The 26,776-nt window shown below is 42.9% G+C and overlaps 1 protein-coding gene across 3 annotated transcripts; it reads left to right on the forward strand.

Annotated features, from left to right (window-relative positions):
- Nucleotides 1–11: 11 nt before the first annotated feature.
- On the forward strand, nucleotides 12–26,527 carry EWSR1 (EWS RNA binding protein 1). Of its 3 annotated transcripts, none has more exons than XM_014835317.3 (17): nucleotides 12–89; nucleotides 4,002–4,038; nucleotides 4,180–4,231; nucleotides 5,707–5,830; nucleotides 10,496–10,682; nucleotides 12,742–12,909; nucleotides 14,612–14,823; nucleotides 15,780–15,960; nucleotides 18,645–18,682; nucleotides 19,217–19,249; nucleotides 19,562–19,680; nucleotides 23,011–23,140; nucleotides 24,059–24,181; nucleotides 24,669–24,831; nucleotides 25,275–25,372; nucleotides 25,691–25,943; nucleotides 26,129–26,527. In XM_014835317.3, the coding sequence occupies exons 1-17, from the start codon at nucleotides 77–79 to the stop codon at nucleotides 26,166–26,168; spliced, it is 1,971 nt and encodes a 656-aa protein (XP_014690803.1). In that variant the 5' UTR covers nucleotides 12–76; the 3' UTR covers nucleotides 26,169–26,527. The 3 variants fall into 3 exon arrangements, with proteins under 3 accessions (XP_014690803.1, XP_014690812.1, XP_014690820.1); XM_014835326.3 differs by having other exon boundaries at nucleotides 18,648–18,682; XM_014835334.3 differs by lacking the exons at nucleotides 18,645–18,682; nucleotides 19,217–19,249; nucleotides 19,562–19,680; ... (4 more) ...; nucleotides 25,691–25,943; nucleotides 26,129–26,527 and adding an exon at nucleotides 17,505–17,729.
- The last annotated feature ends 249 nt before the right edge of the window (nucleotides 26,528–26,776 follow it).

A 26,776-nucleotide genomic window follows, 5' to 3' on the forward strand; every position in this document is an offset into this window, starting at 1 on the left:
CGCCTGCGCAGTGCGACGCCTAAAGGGAAAGCGAGAGGGAGACGGACGTTGAGAGAACGAGGAGGAAGGAGAGAAAATGGCGTCCACGGGTGAGTGTGGTGGGACTGCGGTCGCGCCGGCGATGGCCGGGTCGCCCAAATCGGGGCCCGCTCGTCTCCGGGGGTGGCGGGGCGACTGAGTGGAGTTGCTGAGAAGGGTGTGAGGTACCTGCCGCGGCCTGACGAGCTCGAGGGCCCGCGTTCCCCACCCCTCCCCCCACCGCGCAGGCTGGTTCTGGAACCTTCCGGCGCCCCCAGCGCGCGAGGGGCTCGCGGCGGCGGGGACGCGCGGGGCCTGCGGTGGTCTCCATTGTGTGGCGGCCGTCGGGCCCCGCGCTCCGGGCCGCCCGCCACGTGGGCGGGGCCTGCGGTCTCCCGGGCCCCGCGGTGGGGGGGCTCGGCCGGGCCTCGAGCCCGGCAACCCGAAAGCGGAGGTGGCGGCTCGAAGAGCCGCAGGCCCGCCGCTCTTTGGCGCTTCCCACCCTAGTTCCAGGGAGGCGGCGCGGGCCAGGGGCGCCTCCGCCTCGGCCAGGAGCCGGGGCGAAGCATATCAACAAAAAAGGCAGCGCGGTTTGTGGGCCCAGGGGCGCCGGCCGGTGAGCGGGGGCCCCGTGGTCCTGACGGCCGCACCGCTCCCTCGGCGGGTCCGGCCCCGAGCCGAACTTCCCCGCCCGACTGGGCTGTAGAGGGAACGTGCCCCCCCTGCAGAGCCCCCCAGTCGGCTGCCCCCGGGCTCCTTCGCTCTTACAATTACTAATTCCCCCCTCCCCCCCCCAAAAGCAATTAAGTGGCCTCCCAGGACCACTTTTCAGCGAACGCCGGGGGACAGCCGTTGAATAATAAGGCCGGCCCGGATCGCGAGGCGAGACACCTCTCCCGAAAGAAATCTCTGGTCTCTCTGACCCGGGAGAAACAAAAGGCCCGAGTCGGCGTTTGAATTGTGCTCGAGCCGTCGTCTCGCACATTTGTTCTCGTCGATTAGGCGACAGGCTTGTGTGTTTCGGGCACTGGTGGGAAAGCGGGGAAGGAGGCGCGTGGAGGCCTCGGGAGGAAGGCCCGGCGGGAGCTTGGAGGTGATGTCGAGGGTGGGTCCCGCCACGCGCGGCGTTTGAGTGCAGCTCAGACATCGCCCGCGGTCTGTGCTTGCGCTGGGCGGCCGTGGTTGGTGGGATGGGGCAGGTTCTTAGGCGGCCTAACTCCGGGCCTTAGAGGCAGTGGGAGAAGACGAGGGAAGGCAGGAAGAGCACTGGGTCCTTCCGAGTTTTAATTCGAAAAGGATCAAGACTCCAGCAACTTAAGGGCAGTCTAAGAACTCTCCCCAACTGTGTGGTCGGTAAACAGGCGGGTAAATGCTGGGCTGTTGGTGCCAGGGTGCAGAGTGCCCCTACAAGCGAGGATTCAGATCCCACGGTCCAGGCACGTCCTGGTGGGAAATGCTTCCTTCGAGCCCTTTCCACCTTCCGCTTCCCTGCACTGTTTGAATTATGTAAGGGGGAGTGCGCTCTCCCTTCTCTTTTAAAGCTTGGGGGGTCAAAATGTGTATGTTGAAATTTTGATGTGGTGGACATGCCAGTTTTTCAGTCTTTTTTCTCAAACTCTGTTTAGTAGTAACCGCCAGGTACTGTATTAGAATTAGAATTGTGATTTATGTAAACACACAGCAGTAGGCCTGGCTGGGGAACCTTTGGGGAGTCCCATAGCTTATTTGGACTTTGCTTTCCTTTCCCTTCAAAATGGAGGAGTTTGGCTAGACGTTCTAGCAGCTTTTAAGCCCATAACTTGTGACCTTATAGCAAAGTATTTGGGCTCCCGCAAAGTTGCCCTATGCTGACTTTAACTCATTGTGTAGTCTGAAGCTCTAAATCTCTACCGTTTGGTTACTGACTGCCCTAAAGTGTCTAAAAGCCGCTACCTTGGGTAATGTTACATATTCTTCCTCATGTGTAGCATATATAGAAAAGTACCTAAAGCACACGTCTAGTTTAACAAAGAATTAAAGCCCAAACTCCCAAGTAACCACTGTTCAGACCAAGAAATAGAACATTGCTGGCTCTCCAGAAGCCCCCCGGGATCACAGCCCCTCTCTCCTCAACTTGGCCTGTTGTTTTTAGTGAAGTCTTCAGCTGCACATTTGCGGGTTAAAAACAAAACGTAATTGATGGCTGAATAATCTGGCCAGTGTGTGATTGTAGTGGTTTTGAGGCCATATGATAATGTTTGTGTAGGTAGGTAGATAACTTAGGTTCTCATGAAACAAATTTGCTCCCTTCTTAGCCCACCAATGTGGGGCTAAATTGGCTGGTTTCACACTCATCTGAGATGATTTGCTATTCCACATCAGCTTTGCCAATTTTATGTTTTACATAACTGTTCTTGTGTAAAAATCCTCTTGCAAACATTGAACTTACATGTCAGCGATTTAGAATCATTTCTCACATAGAAACCTCAGCAAACTGTTGGTCGAAATATTTGATTTTTGATGCTTCATTGGTGTGTTTATTTTGTGAATACCACATGGAAGAAGTGATTTGCATTTCCTTTTTATATGCCACAGAGAGAGCATGACTGGTAGTGCTATTGAAAATACCTTAAGGTTTAACCTTAAAATGTCTTAAGGTTGTTTTGGAAAAATCAATTTGTTCGTTATACATTAGTCTTTGGGCATTTGATTTGATAATGTTGATGATTCAGGGTTTTGAGTTAAGGATATACAGAGGAAGGAAAGTAGTCAAGTGAAGTGTAGAGAGGTAGGAAAATAAGCCAACTTAAAAAGGTGGGTTCAGCAAAATGCTCTCCGGCCAGGTGGACTCTGAGGCAGTGTGGAGTTGGGATAGAAACCCCACCATGAAGAGCAACGTCAACTGTTGCTTTCAGATGAGGGGCTACTTTCTAGTTGGAAAAGAAAGGACCCTTTTGTTCAGCCCTAATGGTAGTACTGTCTTCTAACGGAGTAAGATATGTATTTCTTGTGGAGACCAAAGAATTGGGCAGAATTTTTTTTTAATAATTACTTTAACTTCTTTAAATGTAGGTTTAGTTCAGTAGTGCTGTGAAAACTTATTAACCATTTTATTTTCTGTTTCCACTACTTGTAGAGACGTCACTGGACCAAAGTTTTTAGTCCTTTTTGTGCATGTTGCAAATTTTGTGTGAAAAGGAAAATTATAGGAAAGTTTAGTTAGAGAAGAGAGGGGAAGAAAATTTGTGATTTTTTGTTTTTTTAAGTTGAAATCATTTTGAGTTTTAAGAAGATGGTCTTACCTAAAACCAAGTTTTTCCCAGAAAGATCAAATGCTTTCTCCTCTGCCAGTTACCACAATTCTACCTTAACTCTACTTCACTGGGATTTATAATGTGCCTAGCTTTTGAGTTATTGTGCAGATGTGACCCTGATATAGTCAGCAAACCCTTTAAAACACTGGATTGTGTTGACTGTCCTCTTGTTTTCTGCCATTCCATTTCACAGTCCTTCTGGGGAATTCTGGTTGGTCTAACTTGCTAAAGTGAGGGAGTCGTAGAAAAACTAGCTTTTGAGGAGACGTAGCTACTGATGTAACCTGTCTGATGTAAAGCCATTGTCATATTGTTACATGCCTCCTTTTTATATGAAGGTAAAATTTCTGATCCTGTTGCTTCTTGTTCTCTATTAGTCTTGGGGTGATGATCACGTATTTGAAATGACAGCCTGTGGTTAAGGGGGGTTTGTGGTCATGGGAACATGCGAAGTATCTCTGCCAAATCAGCTGATCTTGACCTCATTAGCTCACACTGTGTTCAAACTTTCTGAGTTTAACTGGCTTAGACTTATTTTGTTAAGAGGTACTCATTTCAACTTTTTTTGGCCTGTAGGTCCCCTCTAAACAGTTTAAAGAATTCATTTTCCTGTCACCTGAATTCCTTCCCCCTTTTTTTGCTGCTTGTTTCTGCTGACTTCACACTATTTTCTCTTCTTGTTTCCTCTAGATTACAGTACCTATAGCCAAGCTGCAGCCCAGCAAGGGTAAGTCAGTCTTTTATTTACAACACTTTGGGTGTTATTGATTAATGTTTTTAGAGTGCAGAGTCTCCTATGGTTTTAGAGGATTTAGTAATGGAATCTGAATGTTCTACGTTCATTTCTTGCATTTCATTTCTCTTACAGCTACAGCGCTTACACCGCCCAGCCCACTCAAGGATATGCACAGACCACCCAGGTAATCTTTAAAATAATTACGTGTGGCTGCATCCCCGAGTGAAATACTTCTATCGGCCATTAAAACAATAGCTAGCGTAGATCTTTTTCAAAAATTAGGTAATAGAGGGGCTGGCCCTGTGGCCGAGTGGTTAAGTTTGCATGCTCTGCTTCAGCGGCCCAGGGTTTCGCCAGTTCAGATTTTGGGCGCGGACATGGCACCACTCATCAGGCCATACTGAGGCGCCATGCCACAACTAGAAGGACCCACAACTAAAAATACACAACTTTGTGCCTGGGGGCTTTGGGGAGAAAAGGCAAAAATAAAATTTTTACCCCCCCCCCCAAAAAAAATGTAATAGAAACTTGTAATGTGCTTGTAATCATAAAATACCCAGATAGTTAAAATTTTCACAGTGGGAGTGGCATTGTAAGTGAAACCATCCCCAAACTAGGAATTGCTAGCTCTCCATATCTTTCTAATGTCATTTTACAAGTTAGGTGCCCTGCTCCATACTTGGTCCTTCTATATATTGTATGTATTATAGTCAAATTTATCTGACTTAATCATACGGCAGTTCTGTAAAAGAAGGTGATATTATGACATTTTGCAGATGAAAAAGCTGCAGTGCATAGATAATGTGTCATTTGCCAGTGGTCTCACAGTAAGTGTGGGGATCACCTCTTAGGGTTGCCCTCGAGGTGGAGCTTCTGAGATCTTTCCAGTACATGAATCTTTGTTTAAAAGCCTAGGCCAACAGATTCTGGAAATTAGCCTCCTATTGTTCTCAAGATCACCTCAATTTCTGAAATGGTCCATGGCATAAAAGGGACACTAACGACTCTGCTGTGGAAACATTTTAGGATAGGCAGAATGTGATGTCTCTGGCAGATCTTACATAACTGGTCAGTCAAATCTACAACTTGACCTTGCTAATATCTGAAAGAACACCTCACTCCTTGCCAAGTTTAGAGTATTACTGATGTCCAAGTTCAGAAGACAGTGCTCTAGATGCGCTAAACTTGGGAGACATCCAGTGTCTAGTTCATTTTCTTTGAAGTGGTATAATAGTTTTTAAATCTTTGTGTCATGCTGAAAATCTGGTTTTCAAAGTTTTCGCACAGATTTTAACCCCATTTTCATTTTTTTCTCTTTGTTCTTTTTGTCTTACTAACATTTGTTTCCACTTGCTAAAACTGCTACACTAAGTGTGGCAGTTATACACCCGGTCCCTTATTGCTCCTCCCTTGAGAGTGTCTTGTTAATTTCTTGTGTAGTTAACTGAGATTTTGTCTCATTATCTCAGGCATTTTTTTGTAGTTAAGTTTATGAAAATATGAGTGAATTAGATGAGGGAAGACAAGCATTCATGAAACTGGAAAGCAGTTTTTTTACTTTGGTTCTCCAATTTAGAAACTTAGGAGTAAGTCAGTCTATTTTATTGCCAAAATATAAGATTCATATTTGAAGTTCTTGCATTAATTTTCTTTGAGCAGGCATATGGGCAACAAAGTTATGGAACCTATGGACAGCCCACTGATGTCAGCTATACCCAGGCTCAGACCACTGCGACCTATGGGCAGACCGCCTATGCAACGTCTTATGGACAGCCTCCCACTGGTAAGGTCTGCCTTGGAAAGACTTCTGGGTCACGTCACCTAGGGTGTTTGCTTCTTACTTGTGCTCTTAGGTGTATATTCTGGTCCATACCTTGGCATCTAGGTATATTCTACAGAGAAGCTATTTTTTTTTTTAAATTTTTTTCCTTTCCCTTATGTTCTCCTTGAGGGATCTCTAATAGAATATGGGTGGGATGAATTCCAAGGGAAAAAAGAACTTTTCCTTTTAACTATTTTACACAGTGTATTGAATAATCTCACGACAAAATGGAGAATATATAAAAGATTGTGCTTATGCTAAAACTGGGTAAGAAGGAGCCTTCTTAAACTGAGCTGCTTAAGAATCAAACTGATTTTCACATCTGTTTGCTTCATCTGATAGTGTACCCTCTACTTTTTGTTTTGTGCTTTCCACAGTAGAAGGGACCAGTACAGGTTTGACTATCCTGCTCATTCTTGCATGGGAAATGCTTTCCATCTTGTCTAACCCTGTAATGTTAACCCTTTAGGTGTTTTCATTTGTTTAACCCTCAGACTTTCTAACATCACACACAAGGTGCTAATGGAAAACTGCTTCAGGTGCCATTTGCAGATCCATGTCCTTTTCTTCATGTGAATTTTGGGAAAGGTTTTGCTTTATTTTTACATTATTTTGTATCAAGCCTCAATAATAGTTGTTCACCTTCCCAAAGGTATTTCAGATGACTACTCCCTAGCCGATTTCCCCCTATTCCCTGAAGGATAGATTGCATGATTAGATTTATTTAGAGGAGCAGACTGCCACCCTGCATGTATTATGTTTGTCTGTTGGTTGGTTTCCAGTCTGGACACGTTTTATTTTCTGTTTAAGTGTTAATGAATTATTTTAATTCATAGTATGTCTTTGTAAATATATATTCCAGGGAGCTAAAAAAATAAACTATTCTAAAAATTAGAATAAATCGTATCCTAATACTGGGGTTGACAGTCGAGTGTATGAAAATTTTTTTGTTTAGTGCTGTGTATCATTTCAGGATCCCTACCTTCTCCCCACCCACCCACTCCCATCTTTATTATTATTATTGTAAAAGAATATCTCATACAAAAGACTTAAAGATGTAAAAACTCTTATTTTCAAACTATCTTCAGTTCCCCAAGTTATATATAGTCTATCAGAGTCTTTGGTAGGGGGAAACCTACTGTAATTTATCTCATTGAGTAGTAACAGTGTCCTGGATTTGATGGGAAGTACTTCCTAATCTCTCTCTCTCTCTAATGCGTATCTTGAATAGGATGGGGAATGATTAAACTTTCTGTTGGTATTAGTTGCAACTGTAGGAAAAGCTGGAACTAGAGCTATACAGTTTAAATTTTTAGTACAGAATTTTGAAATTGTGAGGCAGACTTTACGTATTCAAGCTATTAGGTTTTTTTATTGAGATATAATGGACATTAGTTTCAGATGTACAGCATAGTGATTTGTTATTTGTATAATATTGTGAAATGATCACCACAGTTAACATCCATCACCGCACATAGTAAGGGGGTTTTTTAATTGTGATGAGAACTTTTAAGATCTACATTCTTAGCAACTTTCAAATTTGCAGTATAGAATTATTAACTGTAGTCACCATGCTGTACTGTATATCCCCAGGATTTATTTATTTCATAATTGGAAGTTTGTATCTTTTGACCACCTTGGCCATTTTTTAAAAAACAAGTATCATTTGAAAATAAATAATACAGCTTAGATCTAGCCTATGGAGTCTCTAGATTATTTTGTAGGAACACGATAAAGTCATTTGTAGGAAATGCAGTGGTCACTGGTGTTCTAGATTCTCTAGAGCCATGTTACTTGAATTGTCGTTGATTGAAAAAACGTCCCATCATGACTATGGGCATGAACAGTGTAGGACATTCTAATACAGAAACTAGTAACTTAGATGAGCTAGAGATTGCACTTAATAAGGAATGTTCATATAGACTTTATGGAGGACCCTTCATATCTCCCTTTATCCCCCCATCAGCCTTTGGAGTGTGGAAACGAAAATTAAATCTGATGACCAAACTGAGGCTGAACCACACTAAGTTAGGACCCTAACAGGTAGTAAGTGGGTTGACGCACACTTAACTACTTGTTCCTTGCCTCATGCTGCCCTTACACATAAAAGTCATGGATAATTATTGGGAGGGATGTGTAAAAAGACACTTTCTTCTAGAATTTTTTTTAATTAAGTTTCATGAGAAAGCGGCTATATAAATAAATTTCACTTCATTAATTGCAATAGAAATCTTTTTTTTTTTTTTTAAGATTTTATTTTTCCTTTTTCTCCCCAAAGCCCCTGGTACATAGTAGTATATTTTTAGTTGTGGGTCCTTCTAGTTGTGGCGTGTGGGATGCCACCTCAGCATGGCCTGATGAGCGGTGCCATGTCCGCACCCAGGATCTGAACCGGCGAAGCCTTGGGCCACCGAAGCAGAGCATGTGAACTTAACCACTCAGCCACAGGGCCAGCCCCAGAAATCTTAAACTTGAATTTTTACTGTTCAAGTTGAACCAAAACTTTGGTCAGTTTGTGTATGTTTTTCCTTAAAGTCATCAGCACGTAGTACATGTGTTGTCTTTTTGCTGTTGGTCTTTTTTGTTGTCATTATTTTGCTCTGTTAATTTTTGCTCATTTTGCTTGGCTGCTTGTGTGGGTACTACAGATTAATGAAAAGATTAATTAACCCAGTGTCTATTACTGTAATCTTTAGCACTACAAGGCTCTAACTGTTGCTGCATAGTTTTATGACATGAGTTTATTGCCCCTGATCAGTTTTAGCTTTTTTGGTGGTGGTGTTTAAGTGCTCTTGTAAATCTTACAGCCTGTCATGTAGGGGGAAAAATCTGTGTAGGAGTAATAGGGTAGGTGGAATTAGATTCCACTTAATTGTAAATAAATGACTACTTTACATGATTGACATTAGAGGTCTGCAAAGAAATTTTAAATAAACAGTTCAGATGAACAACATGCCAGCTCAAAAAACTTCCATTGCTTGGGGCTCCCTGTTTTGTGAAAATGCTTTCATATACATTTCAACCCAACAGTTCTGAGAAAGAAATTACTGTCTTTGTGTATAATTAATTCCAGAATCTTGTTAAAATGTTGGGGATGGAGAAGAAAGTATTATACTTTGTGCTACAAAAGGTGACACTTTAGATTGTACAAAGGGAAGTTAGTATTTGTTTTTGGCCAGTAAGTTGTGTGTATAATGAGGACACTTTATTCTAACTGAAGTTTAAGGCCCTAAACCTTAACTAAAATGAGCAGTCTTAATTCAAGAATTGGTTTAACTACTGGAGCTCTTTTTTACTTTAGTGACATTTGGATTTTTCTGTGATGGATATAAATGCAGACAACTAGATGCAACTTGTTATTGCATGGCATCCTTGTGTTCACTGACCATGAGGAGGAGTAGGAGGGAGGAGAGCCTCACACCGGGGAAGGTTATAACTTCTCTCACAGGAGAGGGACTCGAGTTAGAAGCTACAGATTTTGCGGGGAGAAGGGGTTGTCACACTTCATCCTGAAGTTCCAAATGGAAGGGTGTGGATCCTGCCTGGTCTGGCAGAGGCAGGAACTAGGGAGAGGACCTGCTTGCTCTGCTGCACACCTGTGAGAGCAGGTATTTGTGACATTGGGTTAGGAAAATAGAAGGGGGCATCTAGGGCCACCTTCTATAGTGGTGAGCAGGAAAAAGACTCTTGTTTGTGATGAGAAAATAAGAGAGGAGTGGAGGTGAGTAATTTGATGACCAGCCTAGAATCTCAGACAGTTTTATGTGGAAAACATTTACCTTTTAAAGGTTTATTCGGGGAGTATTAAGTTAAATTTAAGATAATTTACAAAAAAAAATTAAATAGGAGACGCTTTGTTGGTTATGCTTAAGGAAATAGAATTGGTAGTGTATCTTTATTACTCATGCCGTTTCAAATGTTAGTGCTGGTAACAGGCGTTTTTTGAGTTGTTACCTGAAACAAAATTTGCGGTTCTTTGCGTCTTCAATCAATTGTTAACATCTCCCACTGAAAATTAAACAGTGCTCTCTGGAATTTCCAGTTTCCTTAAATTTAACATGAACTGCCCATGATGCGGTACTTGGGACTGAAAGCAAGTAATTCCAAATTATAGGCTATAATACTAAAACTAGTACCTGGACCATTATTTTGTAGCTATTCTAAGATGCTGTCGTTGGCCTTTTACTTCCCTTTCTGGGGCATTTTATTCCTACTTGAAAGTTTTTTTTGAGTGCTTAAGTAATTAGTTGAGAAGCTTGTTAAGAAGGCCTGCTAGCAAAACCTATGTAGAATTAGCAAAAGCAGGCTTGTCTCCTTTTTAAATATTGGGGGGTGGGGCAGAAGAAATCCTGTTTTCTATACCAGCACTTTTCTGTAGCATACTCTGTCCCCTCCTGTTAGGTGTAGTTTAAAGCAAAAGAGACAGTGCTTTGCTGAAAACTGGATACTTTCAGAGAACTTAGCTTTAAATACTGCTTTGTTGCTACTCTTACTGAAGGGAAAATACTTAAAGGAGTTAAATGTCATCATGGTGGAAAGTAGGTGGTGTACAAATTGTTCTGTTAATGAGTGTCTAGGCAGCTCTCTGAGGAGCCAGAAATCTGATGTAGCTCTCCTTTGTTCTAGGTTATACTACTCCAACTGCCCCCCAGGCGTACAGTCAGCCTGTCCAGGGGTATGGCACTGGTGCTTATGATACCACCACTGCTACGGTCACTACCACCCAGGCCTCCTATGCAGCTCAGTCTGCATATGGCACTCAGCCTGCTTACCCAGCCTACGGGCAGCAGCCAGCAGCCACCGCACCTGCAAGGTAAGACGACGCTCACCTACTCCTGACTCTATAGTGCATCAGCCTCAGGTTTTCGGGAAAGAAAGGAACTGTGCTTACTTAGAGAATCCATGACTTAGTGCCTTCTTAATGGCTACTCTCACATACTTAATTTTAGATGTTGACTGTGTTCTTAATAGTTGTTACGGTAATGTGCTAGAGCACACCACAAACGCATTATTCTCCATTTAGTAGAGAAATGGTGCCATCCAGGGGTCAAAATGAGGAATGTCACTGAACATGTTGTCTAGTTTCAGAAGAGTGACCTTTTAGGGTAGGAGGAGGCTATTGTATTAGATATATTTATCTAAACCCAGAAGAAAATTCAGCGTGTGGTTTCCCTCACAGCAGAATAACTGATAGAATTGTACTTTTGATGCTTTTACCTTTGGCTTTATTTCCCCTGTAAATGGGTATCAGCTTTCTCCTTGGGCAAAACATGGTAGTTCACAGTGCAGGGGTGGTAGGCGGGTAGCATCCTGTGATTGAAGAGTTGTCATATGATCCACTTGCCAGTAAAGGATAGTTCCATATCCGGAAGTCAAGCATTGGTGCCTCAGTTTAAGGAGTTGATGTGATTTTCTCTGTATTATGTAGTGGCTTGGTAATCTAAATATCACAGGCAAGTATAAATTCTTAGCTGGGTACCCTGCTGTGGGGTGAATATTCGGGCAAACAGAGTTCATACTCCATGACTGACTAGCAGGTAAGCAGTATTAATTATTACTTAACGGAAGATTTCAGGTCTTTGCTTTAGGCAATGCACTTAGGTGGCTTCTGCGTACAGTCTTGAAGGAACATTGAATTCTGATTTGAAAGAAGACTTTTTAGGGAATAAACGAGATCAACTTGTAACCTAGCCTTTTTTGTCTACTGTAGAGGTAAGAGATTAGCTCTAGCAAAGACTCATGAAATTACCTCTAAAATGCACAGTGAGTAATCAGAGCTACTTGATACTTTGCTAGACAGCCTGTGTCGTAGTTAGGTTAAACTAACTGATTCCTACAGGGCCCCATTTTACTTGACCTAGGCATTTCAGAGTGTTATCGGATGTTTGACATCCCATATGATGCTTCGTTGCAACAGTATATCCAAACCATAGCTGGGGGAGGGGGTGTTATATATTGGGTTTTTATAAATCATCCTTTTTGCTTCTTTCTCAATTCTGAGTCCTTACCACTTTAAAATGGCTGTCTCGTGATCAATAACAGCTGTTCTCTTTTCCACTGGAAAGAGGGGTTTGTGGCCCATTTCAGCTTTTTGAAGAAACTAGTAGTTCCGGGTCCTCTCTGGTCTGCCTACTGATTCTTGGGGCTTTGCTTAAAAAAGCTCAAGCTTGTTTTGCTACAACCTTGTTGCAAACTGTTAGGGCTGGGAGGTAATAGAACCACCTGTGTTTTTTTCCTTGGGATTGGGATTGGTTTTCATCACTTAACAAGGATATTTCTTAGTTTATCTGAGTATGGGAGGAGGGGGCGTCTCCCTGCCCTACTCTGCCGTTTCCATTATGGAGACTTTGAGGCCAGATTAGATTATCTATGGCAGTCCAAGTTAGGAGATGTTTTTTCAGGTCTGTTCTTAATAAATTAGAAACATAAGCCCAAGTCCAAGCTTATAAATGCCATGGACTTATATAAATGTTATGCTAACCTAAAACTTACATTTATTGTTGAAGTTTCTTGTTTGTTTTCAACAGTCCTTTTTGAGAAAAAGCATTTTTTTCCTTAATAATCCACCTCTCCTCCCACATCACTTAAATTGGCAATGCTGAATATGGTGACTGCCTCTTTTATAGCTGTTAATATGGAATGAATGAAGCATGTTACTGTCTCTTCTGTGGGTGTGATTAATTCTCCTTCCTCAATGTTCTTTTCCAGCAAACACAGTTGTCTGATGTTGGGTTTGATGTATTTCACTTTACAATTGTATTTATTTCCAAGCTCAATTCTAACATTGCATATTGCTCATAGATTGTAGAGCTCTTACCCAAGAGCTTTGTGGTTAAGAAAAAACATCTCACTTTTTTTATTTCTCCTTTTAGACCGCAGGATGGTAACAAACCCGCTGAGACTAGTCAACCTCAATCTAGCACAGGGGGTTACAACCAGCCCAGCCTAGGATATGGACAGAGTAACTACAGTTATCCCCAGGTACCTGGGAGCTACCCCATGCAGCCAGTCACGGCACCACCATCCTATCCTCCTACCAGGTCAGTGTCTTCATTCTCGTGGCCAGTGAGCTAGTAGGATAACAAAACAGTTTTTGCAGGCTGTTGACCGGCTCGCTTCTGCTTCCTCAAGTGAGATAAGTTGTCTGATTCTCCCAGTGATAAGCCTGACCACATACTGTGACATTAAGACCTCAGTGCTGGGTTCCCATAGCAGTACCCAGCAGCCACTAACTCTCTTCTCTAAATACAAACAAAAACATTTTTACTACTATAGCTTCTTCCTTTTAATTTTGCTCTTTTAGTTAATTCAGATGAATGAGAAACAGCAGTATATAAAAGGTAAACAGAACCATAGGAGCCACCTCGATGGGTGAGGTGCAGGGCATTATAAAAACAGAAACTTGCTTAATTATTTTATATTTAACTTAACTCAGAGATCCATGTATGCGCTAGTCTTTGAATGGCTGGTCGAAGGCCTTTTCTTTTGTCTACAGGTTTATTCCGCATTCTCTGTCCTCTGTTAACCCTTAACCGCAATAGCAGTTACAGTGTTCAGTTTTGGTTTGTTTAAAGTAGACGAAGGACTGCAGGTTGTCTCACTGCTACTTAATTTGAAGCAAGTTTTCAAATGAATTGTCTGAACTGTGTCCTAAAATGTTGGCTTAGTTTTGCTAGGAAGTAACAGTTCCATTTTTTGCACTTATTTCATTGGCTTGACATTAAAGTACAGCAGACGTGAACAGGTTTAGGAGCAAATACAGCTGACTGGGTAAGTGTCTCTGTACAGCTTGGAGCAACGAGGGGCAGGGCTTACGGCAGTTTGTCCACAGCTCTCACCCGTACCTGTTATGCCAAGAGCAGTTAATCTGATGAGTTGAATAGGGATGTTTGGTGAAGAGAGGCTGTTGAATCCATACCACTGTAGGAAGGGATGTAGTGATGGAGACTTAGTTTAATTGAACTTTAAAATGTGTCGTCTGTTTTGTTTTTCATTATAATGGTTCAGCTGGAGTTTAAGACTAGTTCTTTTACACTTTATTTCTATGTAAGAATGTATCTTTGATTAGTTTCCCTAGCATGCAGTTGACATGTCAAAGCATACAGTGCCTTGATTCTGAGCTGTCCTTATCCATCTTTTCTTTATGAATATCCAGATTTCATTAGACAATCAGGCATGTCTAAAAGTTTGAAACTATAGTGAAGCAACTTGAAACTTAGACAAATCTTCAAGAGAAAATTGCCATTTCTGTGTGGGCACACACCCCAAGCGGCCTTGTACTTTCAGAAAAGTCTCTGTCATCACTCAAGGGAATTATTGGAGGCAGGCTTAGACTGAAAGCCACACTTTACTCTGCCTCCTTTTTCTCAGTGCCTTTCTCACTGGGTCAGCCTTCCCTGAGCGCATTTGTGCGTATTCTTCCTTCATTACAGGAAGCACCTAAATTCCCAAATCTGCCTTGCATTTAGTTGAAAATAAATGTTTCTTTTTTATAGAGGGGGGAGGTAATGGGGGGACTCTCTAAGGGTTGTGCATTGTACCGATAAGTTGGTTTAAATAATTACTCTCTTCCTCCTATTTAAAGCTTTGTTCTAAATACAAAAATATGTGCTTATTTTAAGTTCAGACTGTTGATACGTGGAAAGTAACTGCATTTTTAAGGGTTTCTATAAATGTCTCATGTTTAGGGAGCTTAAAGAAGTAAGCCTCTCTTTCCTGAAAAGCTCTTTTTTTTTCTTTCAGCTATTCCTCTACACAGCCGACTAGTTATGATCAGAGCAGTTACTCTCAGCAGAACACCTATGGGCAGCCGAGCAGCTATGGACAGCAGAGTAGCTATGGTCAACAAAGCAGCTATGGGCAGCAGCCGCCCACTAGTTACCCCCCCCAAACTGGATCCTACAGCCAGGCTCCAAGTCAATATAGCCAACAGAGCAGCAGCTACGGGCAGCAGAGTGAGTTGCTAAGAGAGAAAACCAAATAAGAATGATTATGTTTGGAGTTACTGGACACGGGGAAATGCTCTTTACCTTTGTTTACTTTTGGACTCCAAGATGCATCTTTAGGGCATAACGTCCATGCTGACAGCTTGGATGTCCCAATAAAGGCTTCAGTGCTTTTCTACAATTTAATTGTTATTAATATGCCTTGCCAAAAAAAGGGAAAAGAGAGTTTGTAACTGACCAGAGAAAATGTTTTAGACTCCCAGCCCTGCTTTCTTTGGGGAGGTCATATGTAGTGAGTGAAGCCAGCATTCCTTATGGCCTTCCCACCGCAAGTCATTAAGAGAGTGAGCAGGTAGCTATTGAAGACTACTGCGGTTTCAATAGTCAAGGAAATGCTGTGTTTTGATTTTGTCTTTTGTTTACATTCATTAAAAAAAAAATCCTCTTCACAGAATACTTAGAGTTTTATTTATGTGAAGTAACCAAAAGCACAAAGCTGTCTTCACAATTTAATCTCCACCTGGATTGTGCTTGTTTTTTGATTAAGTTCTGTCCATGGGCATGTCTCATGACTATGAAATGAGTAGTGCTGCTTGATGGAGCCCAACTTTTAGCAACACGCTAAAACCCTAAGAAACCTGGCCCTGCTTTGGTTTCTTGAGTGTAGTTTAAAGAAGCAGCTTTTGGAGACGTCTTTGGATACGGAACCCTGTAAACTGTTGGCCAGAGAGCTCTTTTTTGTTTGCGAGTGGTTTATTTCAGGCTTAACCATATACGGTTACTTCAGCCTTTATGAACCAGCATTTTTTTGGTCAACTTAAAAGAGCCTACTGGTTCGGGGTGCTTTATCAGGTGTAAAGAAGATAGTGCCTTGCAATTGAGAATTCTGTGATTCCGGGAGAAAGTACAAACAGGCAGTGGTGTAAATGCTGGTCCATGGCTTACAGATGTGACTCTTTCCTCAGGTTCATTCCGACAGGACCACCCCAGTAGCATGGGTGTTTATGGGCAGGAGTCTGGAGGATTTTCCGGACCAGGAGAGAACCGGAGCATGAGTGGCCCTGATAACCGGGGCAGGGGAAGAGGGGGATTTGATCGTGGAGGCATGAGCAGAGGTGGGCGGGGAGGAGGACGCGGTGGAATGGGGTAAGAGCAAACCTTTTCTCCTTTTACCTAATTTTGTTTCATCCGTAGGATTTTCAATGGAAAGAAGGGACTGAAAGACATAAGAAATTTTTTTCTACATTTCCATGGACAATCTGTTGAGCCCAAGCCATCCTCTAAAACATGGAAATGTCATCTTTGTGGCATATATTAAGTGGCAGTTTGCTTTTTCCCCTGCCAATCTACTTGGTTGGGTTGGAGAGAACAAAGAATGGTTTTGAAACTAGAGCTTTCAGTTCCCTTCATGGTTTCCAGAGGTCAAAAGCCTCTGTGGGTGATAGACTTGGGATGGAACACACACAACCCTTCTAACAACCTTAGGTTTTTAACTAATTGCCTCTGAATGGTTGTCTTGAAATACCTGGTGTATATACCACAGGAAAGGAATGCAGCTGTCTTCCACAATGTTTGTTCCCAACTTCTGTTTGTACTCGGAACTGTCGAACATAATGAAGATCTTGGTCCCATAACCCTTGAACGGGTGCACCTGGTACACAAAAAATCAAAAACTTTTTGCAGAGTAATGTGTATAATTATAGCATCACTCCCCATTGGAGATTTTGAGAAGTCTAAATCGGTTTGACCATTTTGATTGATGGCACAATCTGGTTTAGAAAACTTTGTTTAGATGAGTAACATAACCCTGCTGCCTGTGCCCGCCCCTCCCCTCCCCTCTCCTATCCCCTCTTCCCTTTCTGGTGTCTGTATTTTGATGAAGGTGAGGTGTAATGTTGATGGTTAACATAATCCAGAAGGCTTAGTTCTGTGTGTGTTCTGTCCCTATATAAACTAGTAAAAAGTTATGCAGAATGTTAAGTATAAATTCAATTTGGTACCACTGTTGGTTCAAGAAAAAATTGAATAGGATTTTTTTTAATAGAAGTGGACTTCAAAATGAATAGATAAAAAGTTGCTGTTTTTTTATTAAGCAAATCTGTTTACTATTGAAAGATAATTGAAAATACTGTTTTGCATATTCTGCATAACTTAAGTCTTCAGTGAAATCTTTATTGGAAGAAACAGTCATTTTACAACATGCAAAAATTTATGAATAATTTGATATGAAGTAAACTCAATCTTCTGATTTGGAGAATGTCATTCCATTATAAAGGTTTCACTTCTTTATGGATGTTTTAAAATAGACGTAGACACTTGAAATTACTATCATCACGTCTCCAATCACCTAGAATTCTTAGTATTTTTCAATTGCAAAACCAATTTCAAATTTATTCATTTTAATACTCCAGAAGTAGTAATTCCTGGAGCCATAGAAGAAATCATGGCTTCCCCATAGGTTTTCAGCAGACTGTGAAGCAGTCAGTTGGATCCTTTGGGAATAGGACAGGGGCATTCCCCCCTCCCCTCTTTTTTATTGTGGTGTGGTGATGGTTTTCAGTGTCTTCTGCAGGTAAGGCACTCAATGTTGTTAACATGCCCTTTTTTCATTGCCTCAGTATTTTGATATTTTCATTGGCTGTTAAACGTGGAAACTTTTTAACATGCTTTGTCGCATTTATATGCTACAGGTTACAAAGTGAGAGCCTTGTATACACTTCAATACTTAAAAAGTACCCGTACTCAGTACTCAGCCGGCAGCATAATGAAAAGTGGGACTAGACACGGTGTCCATATGGAGAGGAAAAATATACATAGAATATTTTTAACAAAATGTATTCATTGTATAAATGGAATCCTTCTGTAACTTTGGTAACTGCATACTTGTTGTTTGATAATGAACCAGAGGAGGTATAATACTCTAGAATTGTGTAACATTAAAGTGTAAACTTTTGTGTTTAAAGAGAGAGAACATTTTATGGTGTGTAATTTTAAAAAGGAAACAAAGCTGCATGCAACAGCTTAAAATTGTATATTCAGGTATTAAAGGTGCAATACTGGTTAGAAGAAGCTCAGGGCCTCCCACGAAGGAGCTGCCTTTATTAAAGGGAAAAAAAGGCCCAATTCATATTCTCTCCCCCTTTAAAATCTGTAAGGCAGTCATTTTATACTGCCATCATCCTTATCCTCAACTCATATGTCTATAAAGTTGCACCCCCAGTCCGTTGAGCCTTGGTATTTGTTGTAAATTCTCCTTTCACAGCGATTGTTAAATCCTTTAGTGCCCTGAAATGTATGGCTTTATGCTGAAGATTGGCTGGATGCGTCCGCTGGTGTGTGTTGTAGGCATTTAATGTGGTTGTCTCCTGCTTTATTGTACTGTGACTTGTTAGGAAGCCCAGGGCCTCACTTGGCTCTCCCTTGGGAGAGTTTGAGGGTGCACCTTTATGGACATGGAAAGGTCCGTCACAATAGTTGCCCCACCTTGCTACTCTTCTCCACCCAGCTCTCCCTGTTTTTCAGCTGATGGGGTGGGTGTTTGGGAATCTTATTTTTTTCACCCCTAATTTGCCAAGTATTGCACTATTAATACCAGCCCCCGAAATGAAAGGAACCAACCACACTGGTGTGTACAATCAGACAAGCAAGGTTGTATATAAAGGAAATTTAAGCAAGCTGCCCTGAAGAAAGGCATAGTGACAAGATGAGAGAGATGCATTGTTTGGAGATGTGTTTAGCCAGTGCCCTTCTTCCCCACGAGCCCCCCCAAGGCTCAGAGCGGTACTGGCTTTTAAAGGGAAAGGCCTTCATTTCTTCGTTTATCCCCCCAGCAGCGCTGGAGAGCGAGGTGGCTTCAATAAGCCTGGTGGTAAGTTTTTGAGTATTACCATGGATAGTGTTTAAAAAAAATACAGTCAGTTTTTAGAAAACTATAATTTTTTTATTAGTTTCATAAGTGGTTTAAAAATGATCTATACAAAAGAGACTAATGGGTACTGCCGGCATTGTCTTAGGGGTAATAAGGTTAACCTATGGTTACAAAACAAAGGGTAACTTGAAGTATTGAGCAACTGCTTCTGTAATATGGGGGAGAATACATTTTTTAAATTTGGTTTATTTGGAGGAAAATTTTTGACTTAAATTTAACACTAATCTGGCACCTAAGCATTGAGAGTGTATTTGGTTAATGGTTTAAAAGCAAACCAGCAAAGAAAAAGCAAACCCTAGCAAACCTTTCACAAATGTTAAAGGGGCACTGCTCCATTTTAGCAGTGCGGGTCATTTTGAATTTAATGAAGCCCCATCAAATGGTGGTGTAGTAGGTAGTTATGTGTGTTTGTAAGGTTTGTAGCTTGCAAGACGTGCACTAATAATATCTTATATGATCTTTCCTGGTTGGCAGGACCCATGGACGAAGGACCAGATCTTGATCTAGGTAATTTTGAATTCTTGAATTTTATATTGTGCTTTGTAAATGAATAGCACAGAAGTAAGTACATGCCTAGAGTTCAAGAGCCTGATAGATCAATGTGATATTCTTGCTGTCAAGGGCAGTGTGAGCTTTCTTTATCATGAGCATCTGACTTACAATAGCCTTAAGCAAAGCCAACCAGAAGTTCCGTTGCATTCTATTTAGTTGGTAGTTGTGTGTAGCTTTATGATGAGTACCACTGGGCAGTAGTGACCAGTTGGTTAATAAGCCCCTATAGATAGATGACAATAACTCCTGTCTCCGTTTCTCTGGAAGGCCCACCTGTAGATCCAGATGAAGACTCTGACAACAGTGCAATTTATGTGCAAGGATTAAATGACAATGTGACTCTAGATGATCTGGCAGATTTCTTTAAGCAGTGTGGAGTTGTTAAGGTAAGTAAAAGCATAAGCATGTGATCTGACAGATCTTCCAGCCGCAGAACATTTTAAAGAGACTGAATTGACATTGAGAGTTGTTTCTGAAGTCGCCTCACTTTTCTTTCTGGATGTTATTGTGGTTTGCTCCTTCAAAATAACAACAACAAAAAACTTAGACTTTTTTTTTTTTTTTTTTAGAAAAGAAGTACTAAACGTGGTTTAAGCATATTTGATAACTCAGCGTTTTTTTTATAGAGAGATATAATTATCAGTTAATTGTAAGAACTTGTATATGGACACTGCTTTTGTGAAATATGGAATATATAGTTTTGAGGCCAGCCCAGTGGTGTAGTCATTAGGTTCTTGCACTCTGCTTCGGTGGCCCAGAGTTTAGCAGTTTGGATCCCTGGCACAGACCTATGCACTGCTCATCAAGCCATAGTATGGTGGCATCCTACATACAAAATAGAGGAAGATTGGCACAGGTGTTAGCTCAGGGCCAGTCTTCCTCACCAAAAAAAATAATAATAATATATAGTTTTAAAAATAATAGATGATTATGTATGCACTTGTCAACATAAGAGGTAGAGCTTAATGAGTACCTTTGAAGTACCTGACATATTTCTTCCCTTTCCAGTTTTATCCCTTCTCGCATCCTGAATTTTGTCATTCCCTTCTCTTTATAGATGTACCCTCAGTAATATTTCTTGCACATAATTGTGAAGAATGGTTACTGAACACCACTATCAGGCAGCACTATTCTGGGAAGATACCAGGAAAAACAGATAAGAACACTTGGAGTTTATGGGTAGTGGGGAACATGCAGTAAAAAGGAACACAGTATGTTAGATGACGATAAGCATTCTGCTGTCGTGACAGCAAGAGGGGCAGGAATAAAATGAGGAATGGAGCCATACCGCTCGGAGCGGGAAAGTCGTTTCAGAATAGTGGGGGTAATTGCAAGGCAGGGGTCGTGGGGCAGGAGCTTGCCTGGCAAGCTCAAAGAAACTGGTGTGAGCTACTAGAATGATCGTGGAGTTGTTAGATGGGGAGGTCTAAGAGAAATTGAGATTGTGAGATGTGGAGGACGGGTTCCTAGGTCAGAAGCTGGAAAGTTTGGGAATCCTGTATCTCATTATAAATACATCACAAGTTACTTGTACATTCTCTTACTAGACAGTTGGGCTGTTCCTTGGTTTTTAGTATATAAGCCATGCTGCAGTGAGCTTTCTTACACACGTCTCCTGGTGCACAGTGCACTAGTTTGTGTACATATACAGTTGATTCTTGTTCTTCACAGTAGTTAAATTGTGTGAAGTCACCGTATAGTCACACTAAATGAGTGGATGGTCAACCACTGCTTCTGGGGGAAGTATGTGCACATATATATATACATACACATATCTTCCGTAGATTATAAATTCTAGAAACAACTCATCCTGGTAGATTTTTATTTTACATAGAAAAAGAAGGTTCAGAAGTGTTAAGTGACTTTCCCGAGTTGGTATTCAGATGCATCCAACTGGCCCAGAGTCAGAACTTGAACTATACTGCCCTGTCCCCTACTGTGCTCCATCCTCTGGTCATCTCTAGAGAGAGCTGGAACAAGAGAGCAGAATGTCATCTTGTTCTCCCTCAGCTGGGAACATGTCCATCAAGCAACTTTAATTTTTTGCCGCTCTGTGCCTACCTCCAGTTAACCACCAAAGTGCCACAAGTATTGATTTGGGAGTTACACATAAATATTAGCAGGTAGTCAAATTTGCAAATACTGAATCCCTGAATAATGAAGATCGACCGGACCCAGGTGTAGAATTGCTGGTTCTTAAGGTGTGTGTACAGGTTTAACTTCACGAGGTAACAGTATGGCTGGCCAACTTAGACTCTGCCAGCAGTCCTGGGATCGCGTTCATCACATCCTCACCACTGATGGCAATCACCTGACTTTTTAACTTTTGCTAACTTTTGCTTGGTAGAAGAAAATGGAAATGTGGTTTTAATTTACTTTTTCCTGGTTACTAATAATGTTCTAGTTGCATACCATCTTCTATGAACTGCCTGTTTGTTTCTTGTACTCATTTTTGGTTGGGTTGTCATTTGTTGATTTACTCATAGTTGTTTATATTGTTTGAATGCTGAGCCTTGTATGTGTTGCAAATATAGTCTGCCAGTTTCTGGCTAGCTTTGTTATTCATTTTCTTTTGATCAATAGAAGTTCTTAATTTTAATGTAGTTGAACTGTTCATTATCAGTCTTTTCCTTACTGGTTTGTGTCTTTATTCTTTTCTATTTGCAAAACCTTTTGTTCCAGCAACATTTATTGAAAGATCCATCGTTTCCCCAGTGGTATATAGTACTATATCTGTCGCACAGAAAGTTCCTGGATCTATTTCCTGGCTGCCGTGTATACTTTTGGTTAATTTGTATGATCCTGTGCTGACAGCACAGTTAATTACTAATTATTTATGCTAAGTCTTGATACCCAGTAAGGCGAATACTTGTTCTTTTTCTTCTGGAATGTTTTGCTGTTTACTCCTTGCTCTTCTAAATATACATTTTAGAATCAGTTTATGTAGTTCCTTAAAAACCCTAATCGACAGGCCGGCCCCGTGGTGGTTAAGTGCATATGTTCCGCTTTGTTGGCCTGGGGTTCGCCGGTTCTGATCCTGGGCACCAACGTGGCACCACTCAGGCCATATTGAGGCGGCATCCCACATGTCACAACTAGAAGGGCCCACAACTAAAATATACAACTATGTGCTGGGGTGATTTGGGGAGAAAAAGCAGGAAAAAAAGAAGATTGAAAACAGTTGTTAGCTCAGGTGCCAGTCTTTTAAAAAAAGAAAGAATCCTTTAAGCACACTCAGAGCCCTGTCTCTACTGTATTTCATGATTTAAGGGTAATTGTTATTTTACGTGAGACATGTTTTATGTGATGGCGTCAAATCCTGAGTGCGTACTGAGAGGTGGCTGCTCTCCCTGGGTGCCTGTCCGTGAGGGATAGAGGAGGTTGGGGCAGGTGCCAGGACACCAGGAGCAGATTGCTAGGAAAGAAGTGTGGCCTGTTCTGTTCGCTTACACACTTGGGAAGGTTGGGCCTGTTTTGGTTTTTATGATAAAACACATGTAAGAGGGAAAAGTCAGCTTAAGTGTGTATTTGTTGTAGCAATTTAGGAGGTAAGTCACTCGTAATTCCACTACTCAGAGGTTAACGTCCTACTGAATGTGTATCTGTGAAAAAGTACTCCTTTTGACAGTTTATGGGACTTCTTTGAATTTCACATAGACTTTTTCCTCCCAAACTAGTATATTCTGGTCACAACCTAACTATGCTTTTATGCCTAGATGAACAAGAGAACTGGACAACCCATGATCCATATCTACTTGGACAAGGAAACAGGAAAGCCTAAAGGCGATGCTACAGTGTCCTATGAAGACCCGCCAACTGCCAAGGCAGCCGTGGAGTGGTTTGATGGTAGGAGCCCTAGATTGACACGGGTGTGCTCACTGGCATTCTGTACTCTGCCTGCTCTGGGGCACACAGAGGGTCTTGTAGCAACTGTTGCGTGTCACCTTGCAAGTAAAGAAAGGCTCTTGCTAATGTATTGAACTCTGTTAGAACATCAGTCTTTGAAGTGGCTGTAGCTAGAGGGACAGATAGATTGTCCCTCTTTGTGACTATAGGGCATGGCAGGAGGGAGGAGCTTGGCCATCAGAGCAAGAAGACCCTCTGTCTACTCCTGGAAGAGCACAGGCCGACTGTTAGGAAGCTGCTTGCCTGGCTCCCTTTAGCCTTGTGAAGGTCCAGCTGCTGACCCTGGATTAGGAGATCCCTTATTTTCAGTTGTTATTAGTAGAAATCCACTTTGCTTAAAAGTTGTGGGGCTGGCCCCGTGGACGAGTGGTTAAGTTTGCGCACTCCACTTCAGCGGCCCAGGGTTTCGCTGGTTTGGATCCTGGGTACAGACATAGCACTGCTCATCAGGCCACAGTGAGGCAGCATCCCACATGCCACAACTAGAATGACCACAACTAAAATATACAGCTATATACTGGGGGGATTAGGGGAGAGAAAAGCGGGGAAAAAAAGTTGTAAATGCTTTTCTGAGTACAGATGTCAGAAGGTACAGAAAGCCCCACAAACATCTTAGCCAGTGCACGTGTGAGTTTCTAATATAGCCCTGACATTGATCCTGGGTAAAGGCCTTTTCTGGCCTTGCCAGTAAAGATCTTAGAGAAGGTTATGAGTAGGGCACACTTGTACATTGGGAATGGTTGAGTTGGTGACATGGAGTTGGTGACAAAGGAGTAGCCTAGCCTTGCGCAGTCCCAGTCCCTCAAGGAGGGAGAATTGGAGGTTGGGAGTAACTGATGTTCTGTTATCTTGTTCCAGGGAAAGATTTTCAGGGGAGCAAACTTAAAGTCTCTCTTGCTCGGAAGAAGCCTCCGATGAACAGCATGCGAGGTGGCATGCCTCCCCGTGAGGGCAGAGGGATGCCGCCGCCGCTCCGTGGAGGTATTTACTGAGCACCTTCTCTGAGCTACCTCTGAGATGCTTTGAACGTTTTTTATTACCTTTGTCTGAGAAACGATTTCTAGAATGAAGACAAGCCCATTAGAAATACGTAAAGATGTGTAGGGTCACTACTCGACTATTGAATGCTGACAGTAGAAGTTTTTGGTAGTAAACGGAAGAAAAGAACGAGGGTTGCTTGGTCAGGAAGGTTGGAATCCCCATGGAACCACTCTGCCTGGGTGTCAACCCTGAAGCTGCCATTTACTTATTCTGCTCTGGTTTCTGCATCTGTATGAAAATGCTGGCAGTCATACCGTTGTGGGGACTCACTCAAGTAACGTATGCGGGAAGTACAAGCTCGGCCCTGGGGCCTGTGGAAGAGAGTGGGGCAGATGGTGGGTCAAAGACAGCTGTGATCTTATTGATATATATTTCCCTGTAGCAAGTCGGGTGCGAGAAGGAGATGATTTGCTTTTTCTTATTGCAGGTCCAGGGGGCCCAGGAGGTCCTGGGGGTCCCATGGGTCGCATGGGAGGCCGTGGAGGAGACAGAGGAGGCTTCCCCCCAAGAGGGCCCCGGGGTTCCCGAGGGAACCCATCCGGAGGAGGAAACGTCCAGCACCGAGCTGGAGACTGGCAGTGCCCCAATCCGTATGTACTTCTCTTGGCAAGTTGATACCCTACATTTCACCCCATTCCCACTCTGGAGAGGAGGCCTGCTGGATTCTCTTTGTCTAGAGGAGCATAATGATGACCCTGGTTGCTCTGTCGTGGGGTAGGTGACCTAATCTATCATTCACCAGCTGCTTCAGAGCCTTCTGAAGAAGGGCACAGTCCACTGGACTCCTAGGGTCCACGTGTCCCTGGCTGTACAGATGTTTTGCTGGATCAGACGCTGGTCCTGTGGGTGCATTGCTGCCTGAGGCTCGCTCTCTCTAAAGCCATTTGCTGTGGACAGATTCTCTTAATGGTGTTTGACCCGGGACCCAGTGTTTGTGGTGGTGGAGCACAGTGTGTGCCTGCTCGTGTCGCCTCTGCTTGTTCAACTTCCTTAGTTCAATTGCTGATTTCTCTTGTGATACAATTTTACACAGGGGGTGTGGAAACCAGAACTTCGCCTGGAGAACAGAATGCAACCAGTGTAAGGCCCCGAAGCCTGAAGGCTTCCTCCCGCCGCCCTTTCCGCCCCCGGGTAGGTACAGGTTTTGTGAGCATCCCCTCAGCTTTTGGTACTAAACCTCTTTTGTTAACTTGGTGGGCTTGGTAAACTACAGCTGCGCGCTGCTGAGAACCAGGTCAGTGAGTGGTTTCAGTAAGTGCAGCCCTAGTGCTGGGGCCCTTGCAGTTCTGTCATCGCTTCTAGAGTGTGACCCAGAGGTTTGGATCAAGGAAGGTGTCTGCTTTGTTTCTGCTCTGGGAGAAGGCAGGAGATCCTGAGCAGCCTCTGCATCCACCCTTTTTCTTTGTCTTGCCACTGATCTGTTCTCTCCTGTCCTCTCCCTTACCTTAGGTGGTGACCGCGGCAGAGGTGGCCCTGGTGGCATGCGAGGAGGAAGAGGTGGCCTCATGGACCGCGGTGGTCCCGGTGGAATGTTCAGAGGTGGCCGTGGTGGAGACAGAGGTGGCTTCCGTGGCGGCCGGGGCATGGACCGAGGTGGCTTTGGTGGAGGAAGACGAGGTGGCCCCGGGGGACCCCCTGGACCTTTGATGGAACAGATGGGAGGAAGAAGAGGCGGGCGTGGAGGACCTGGAAAAATGGATAAGTATGTGAGGGTGAAGACCAGCCGGGGGCCACAGGGCTCATCGCCGGGGCAGCCGCTTCCCGTCTTTGCCTGCAGCGCGCCCGCCCTGTTACAAGGAGGCCGGAGGCCTCCCCGGGCTCAGGTCTGTGTGGAAGGGCTTCCTTTCCCCACTTTAACCCTCGCCCCTTCTCCTTATTGCCTTCCAGAGGCGAGCACCGTCAGGAACGCAGAGACCGGCCCTACTAGGTGCAGAGACCCCGCAGAGCTGCATTGACTACCAGATTTATTTTTTAAACCAGAAAATGTTTTAAATTTATAATTCCATATTTATAATGTTGGCCACAACATTATGATTATTCCTTGTCTGTACTTTAGTATTTTTCACCATTTGTGAAGAAACATTAAAACAAGTTAAATGGTAGTGTGCCGAGTTTTTTTTTCTTCATTTAAAGATGGTTGTTTAACTAAGACTTAACAATGGGAATTCCTTGTGAGCATGCTCAGTATCATTGTGGAGAACCAAGAGGGCCTCTAACTGTAACAATGTTCATGGTTGTGATGTTTTTTTTTTTTTAAATAAAATTCCAAATGTTTATAAACAGTCATCCTTCTCAGCCTCTGTTCCGCAGTCGCTGCATGTCTGCCTGGAGCGTGTCCCAGACAAGGCCCCTCCAGGTGTCGACAGGGAAATCTGAAATGGTTGTGACGTGAAAACAAGGTGGGACAGCCCAGCATGGGTCACAAGCTGCCAGCCAAGAAAAGGGGATTGGAGTGTCACTTTGACCCTGGGCCGTGTCTTGTGGCAGGATGTCATAGCCCGGGTCTGTCTGATTTGGAGTGGGGAGGGCTGTGTG

Source organism: Equus asinus, chromosome 8, assembly GCF_041296235.1.
Source record: "Equus asinus isolate D_3611 breed Donkey chromosome 8, EquAss-T2T_v2, whole genome shotgun sequence".
NCBI classification, from domain to species: Eukaryota; Metazoa; Chordata; class Mammalia; order Perissodactyla; family Equidae; genus Equus; species Equus asinus.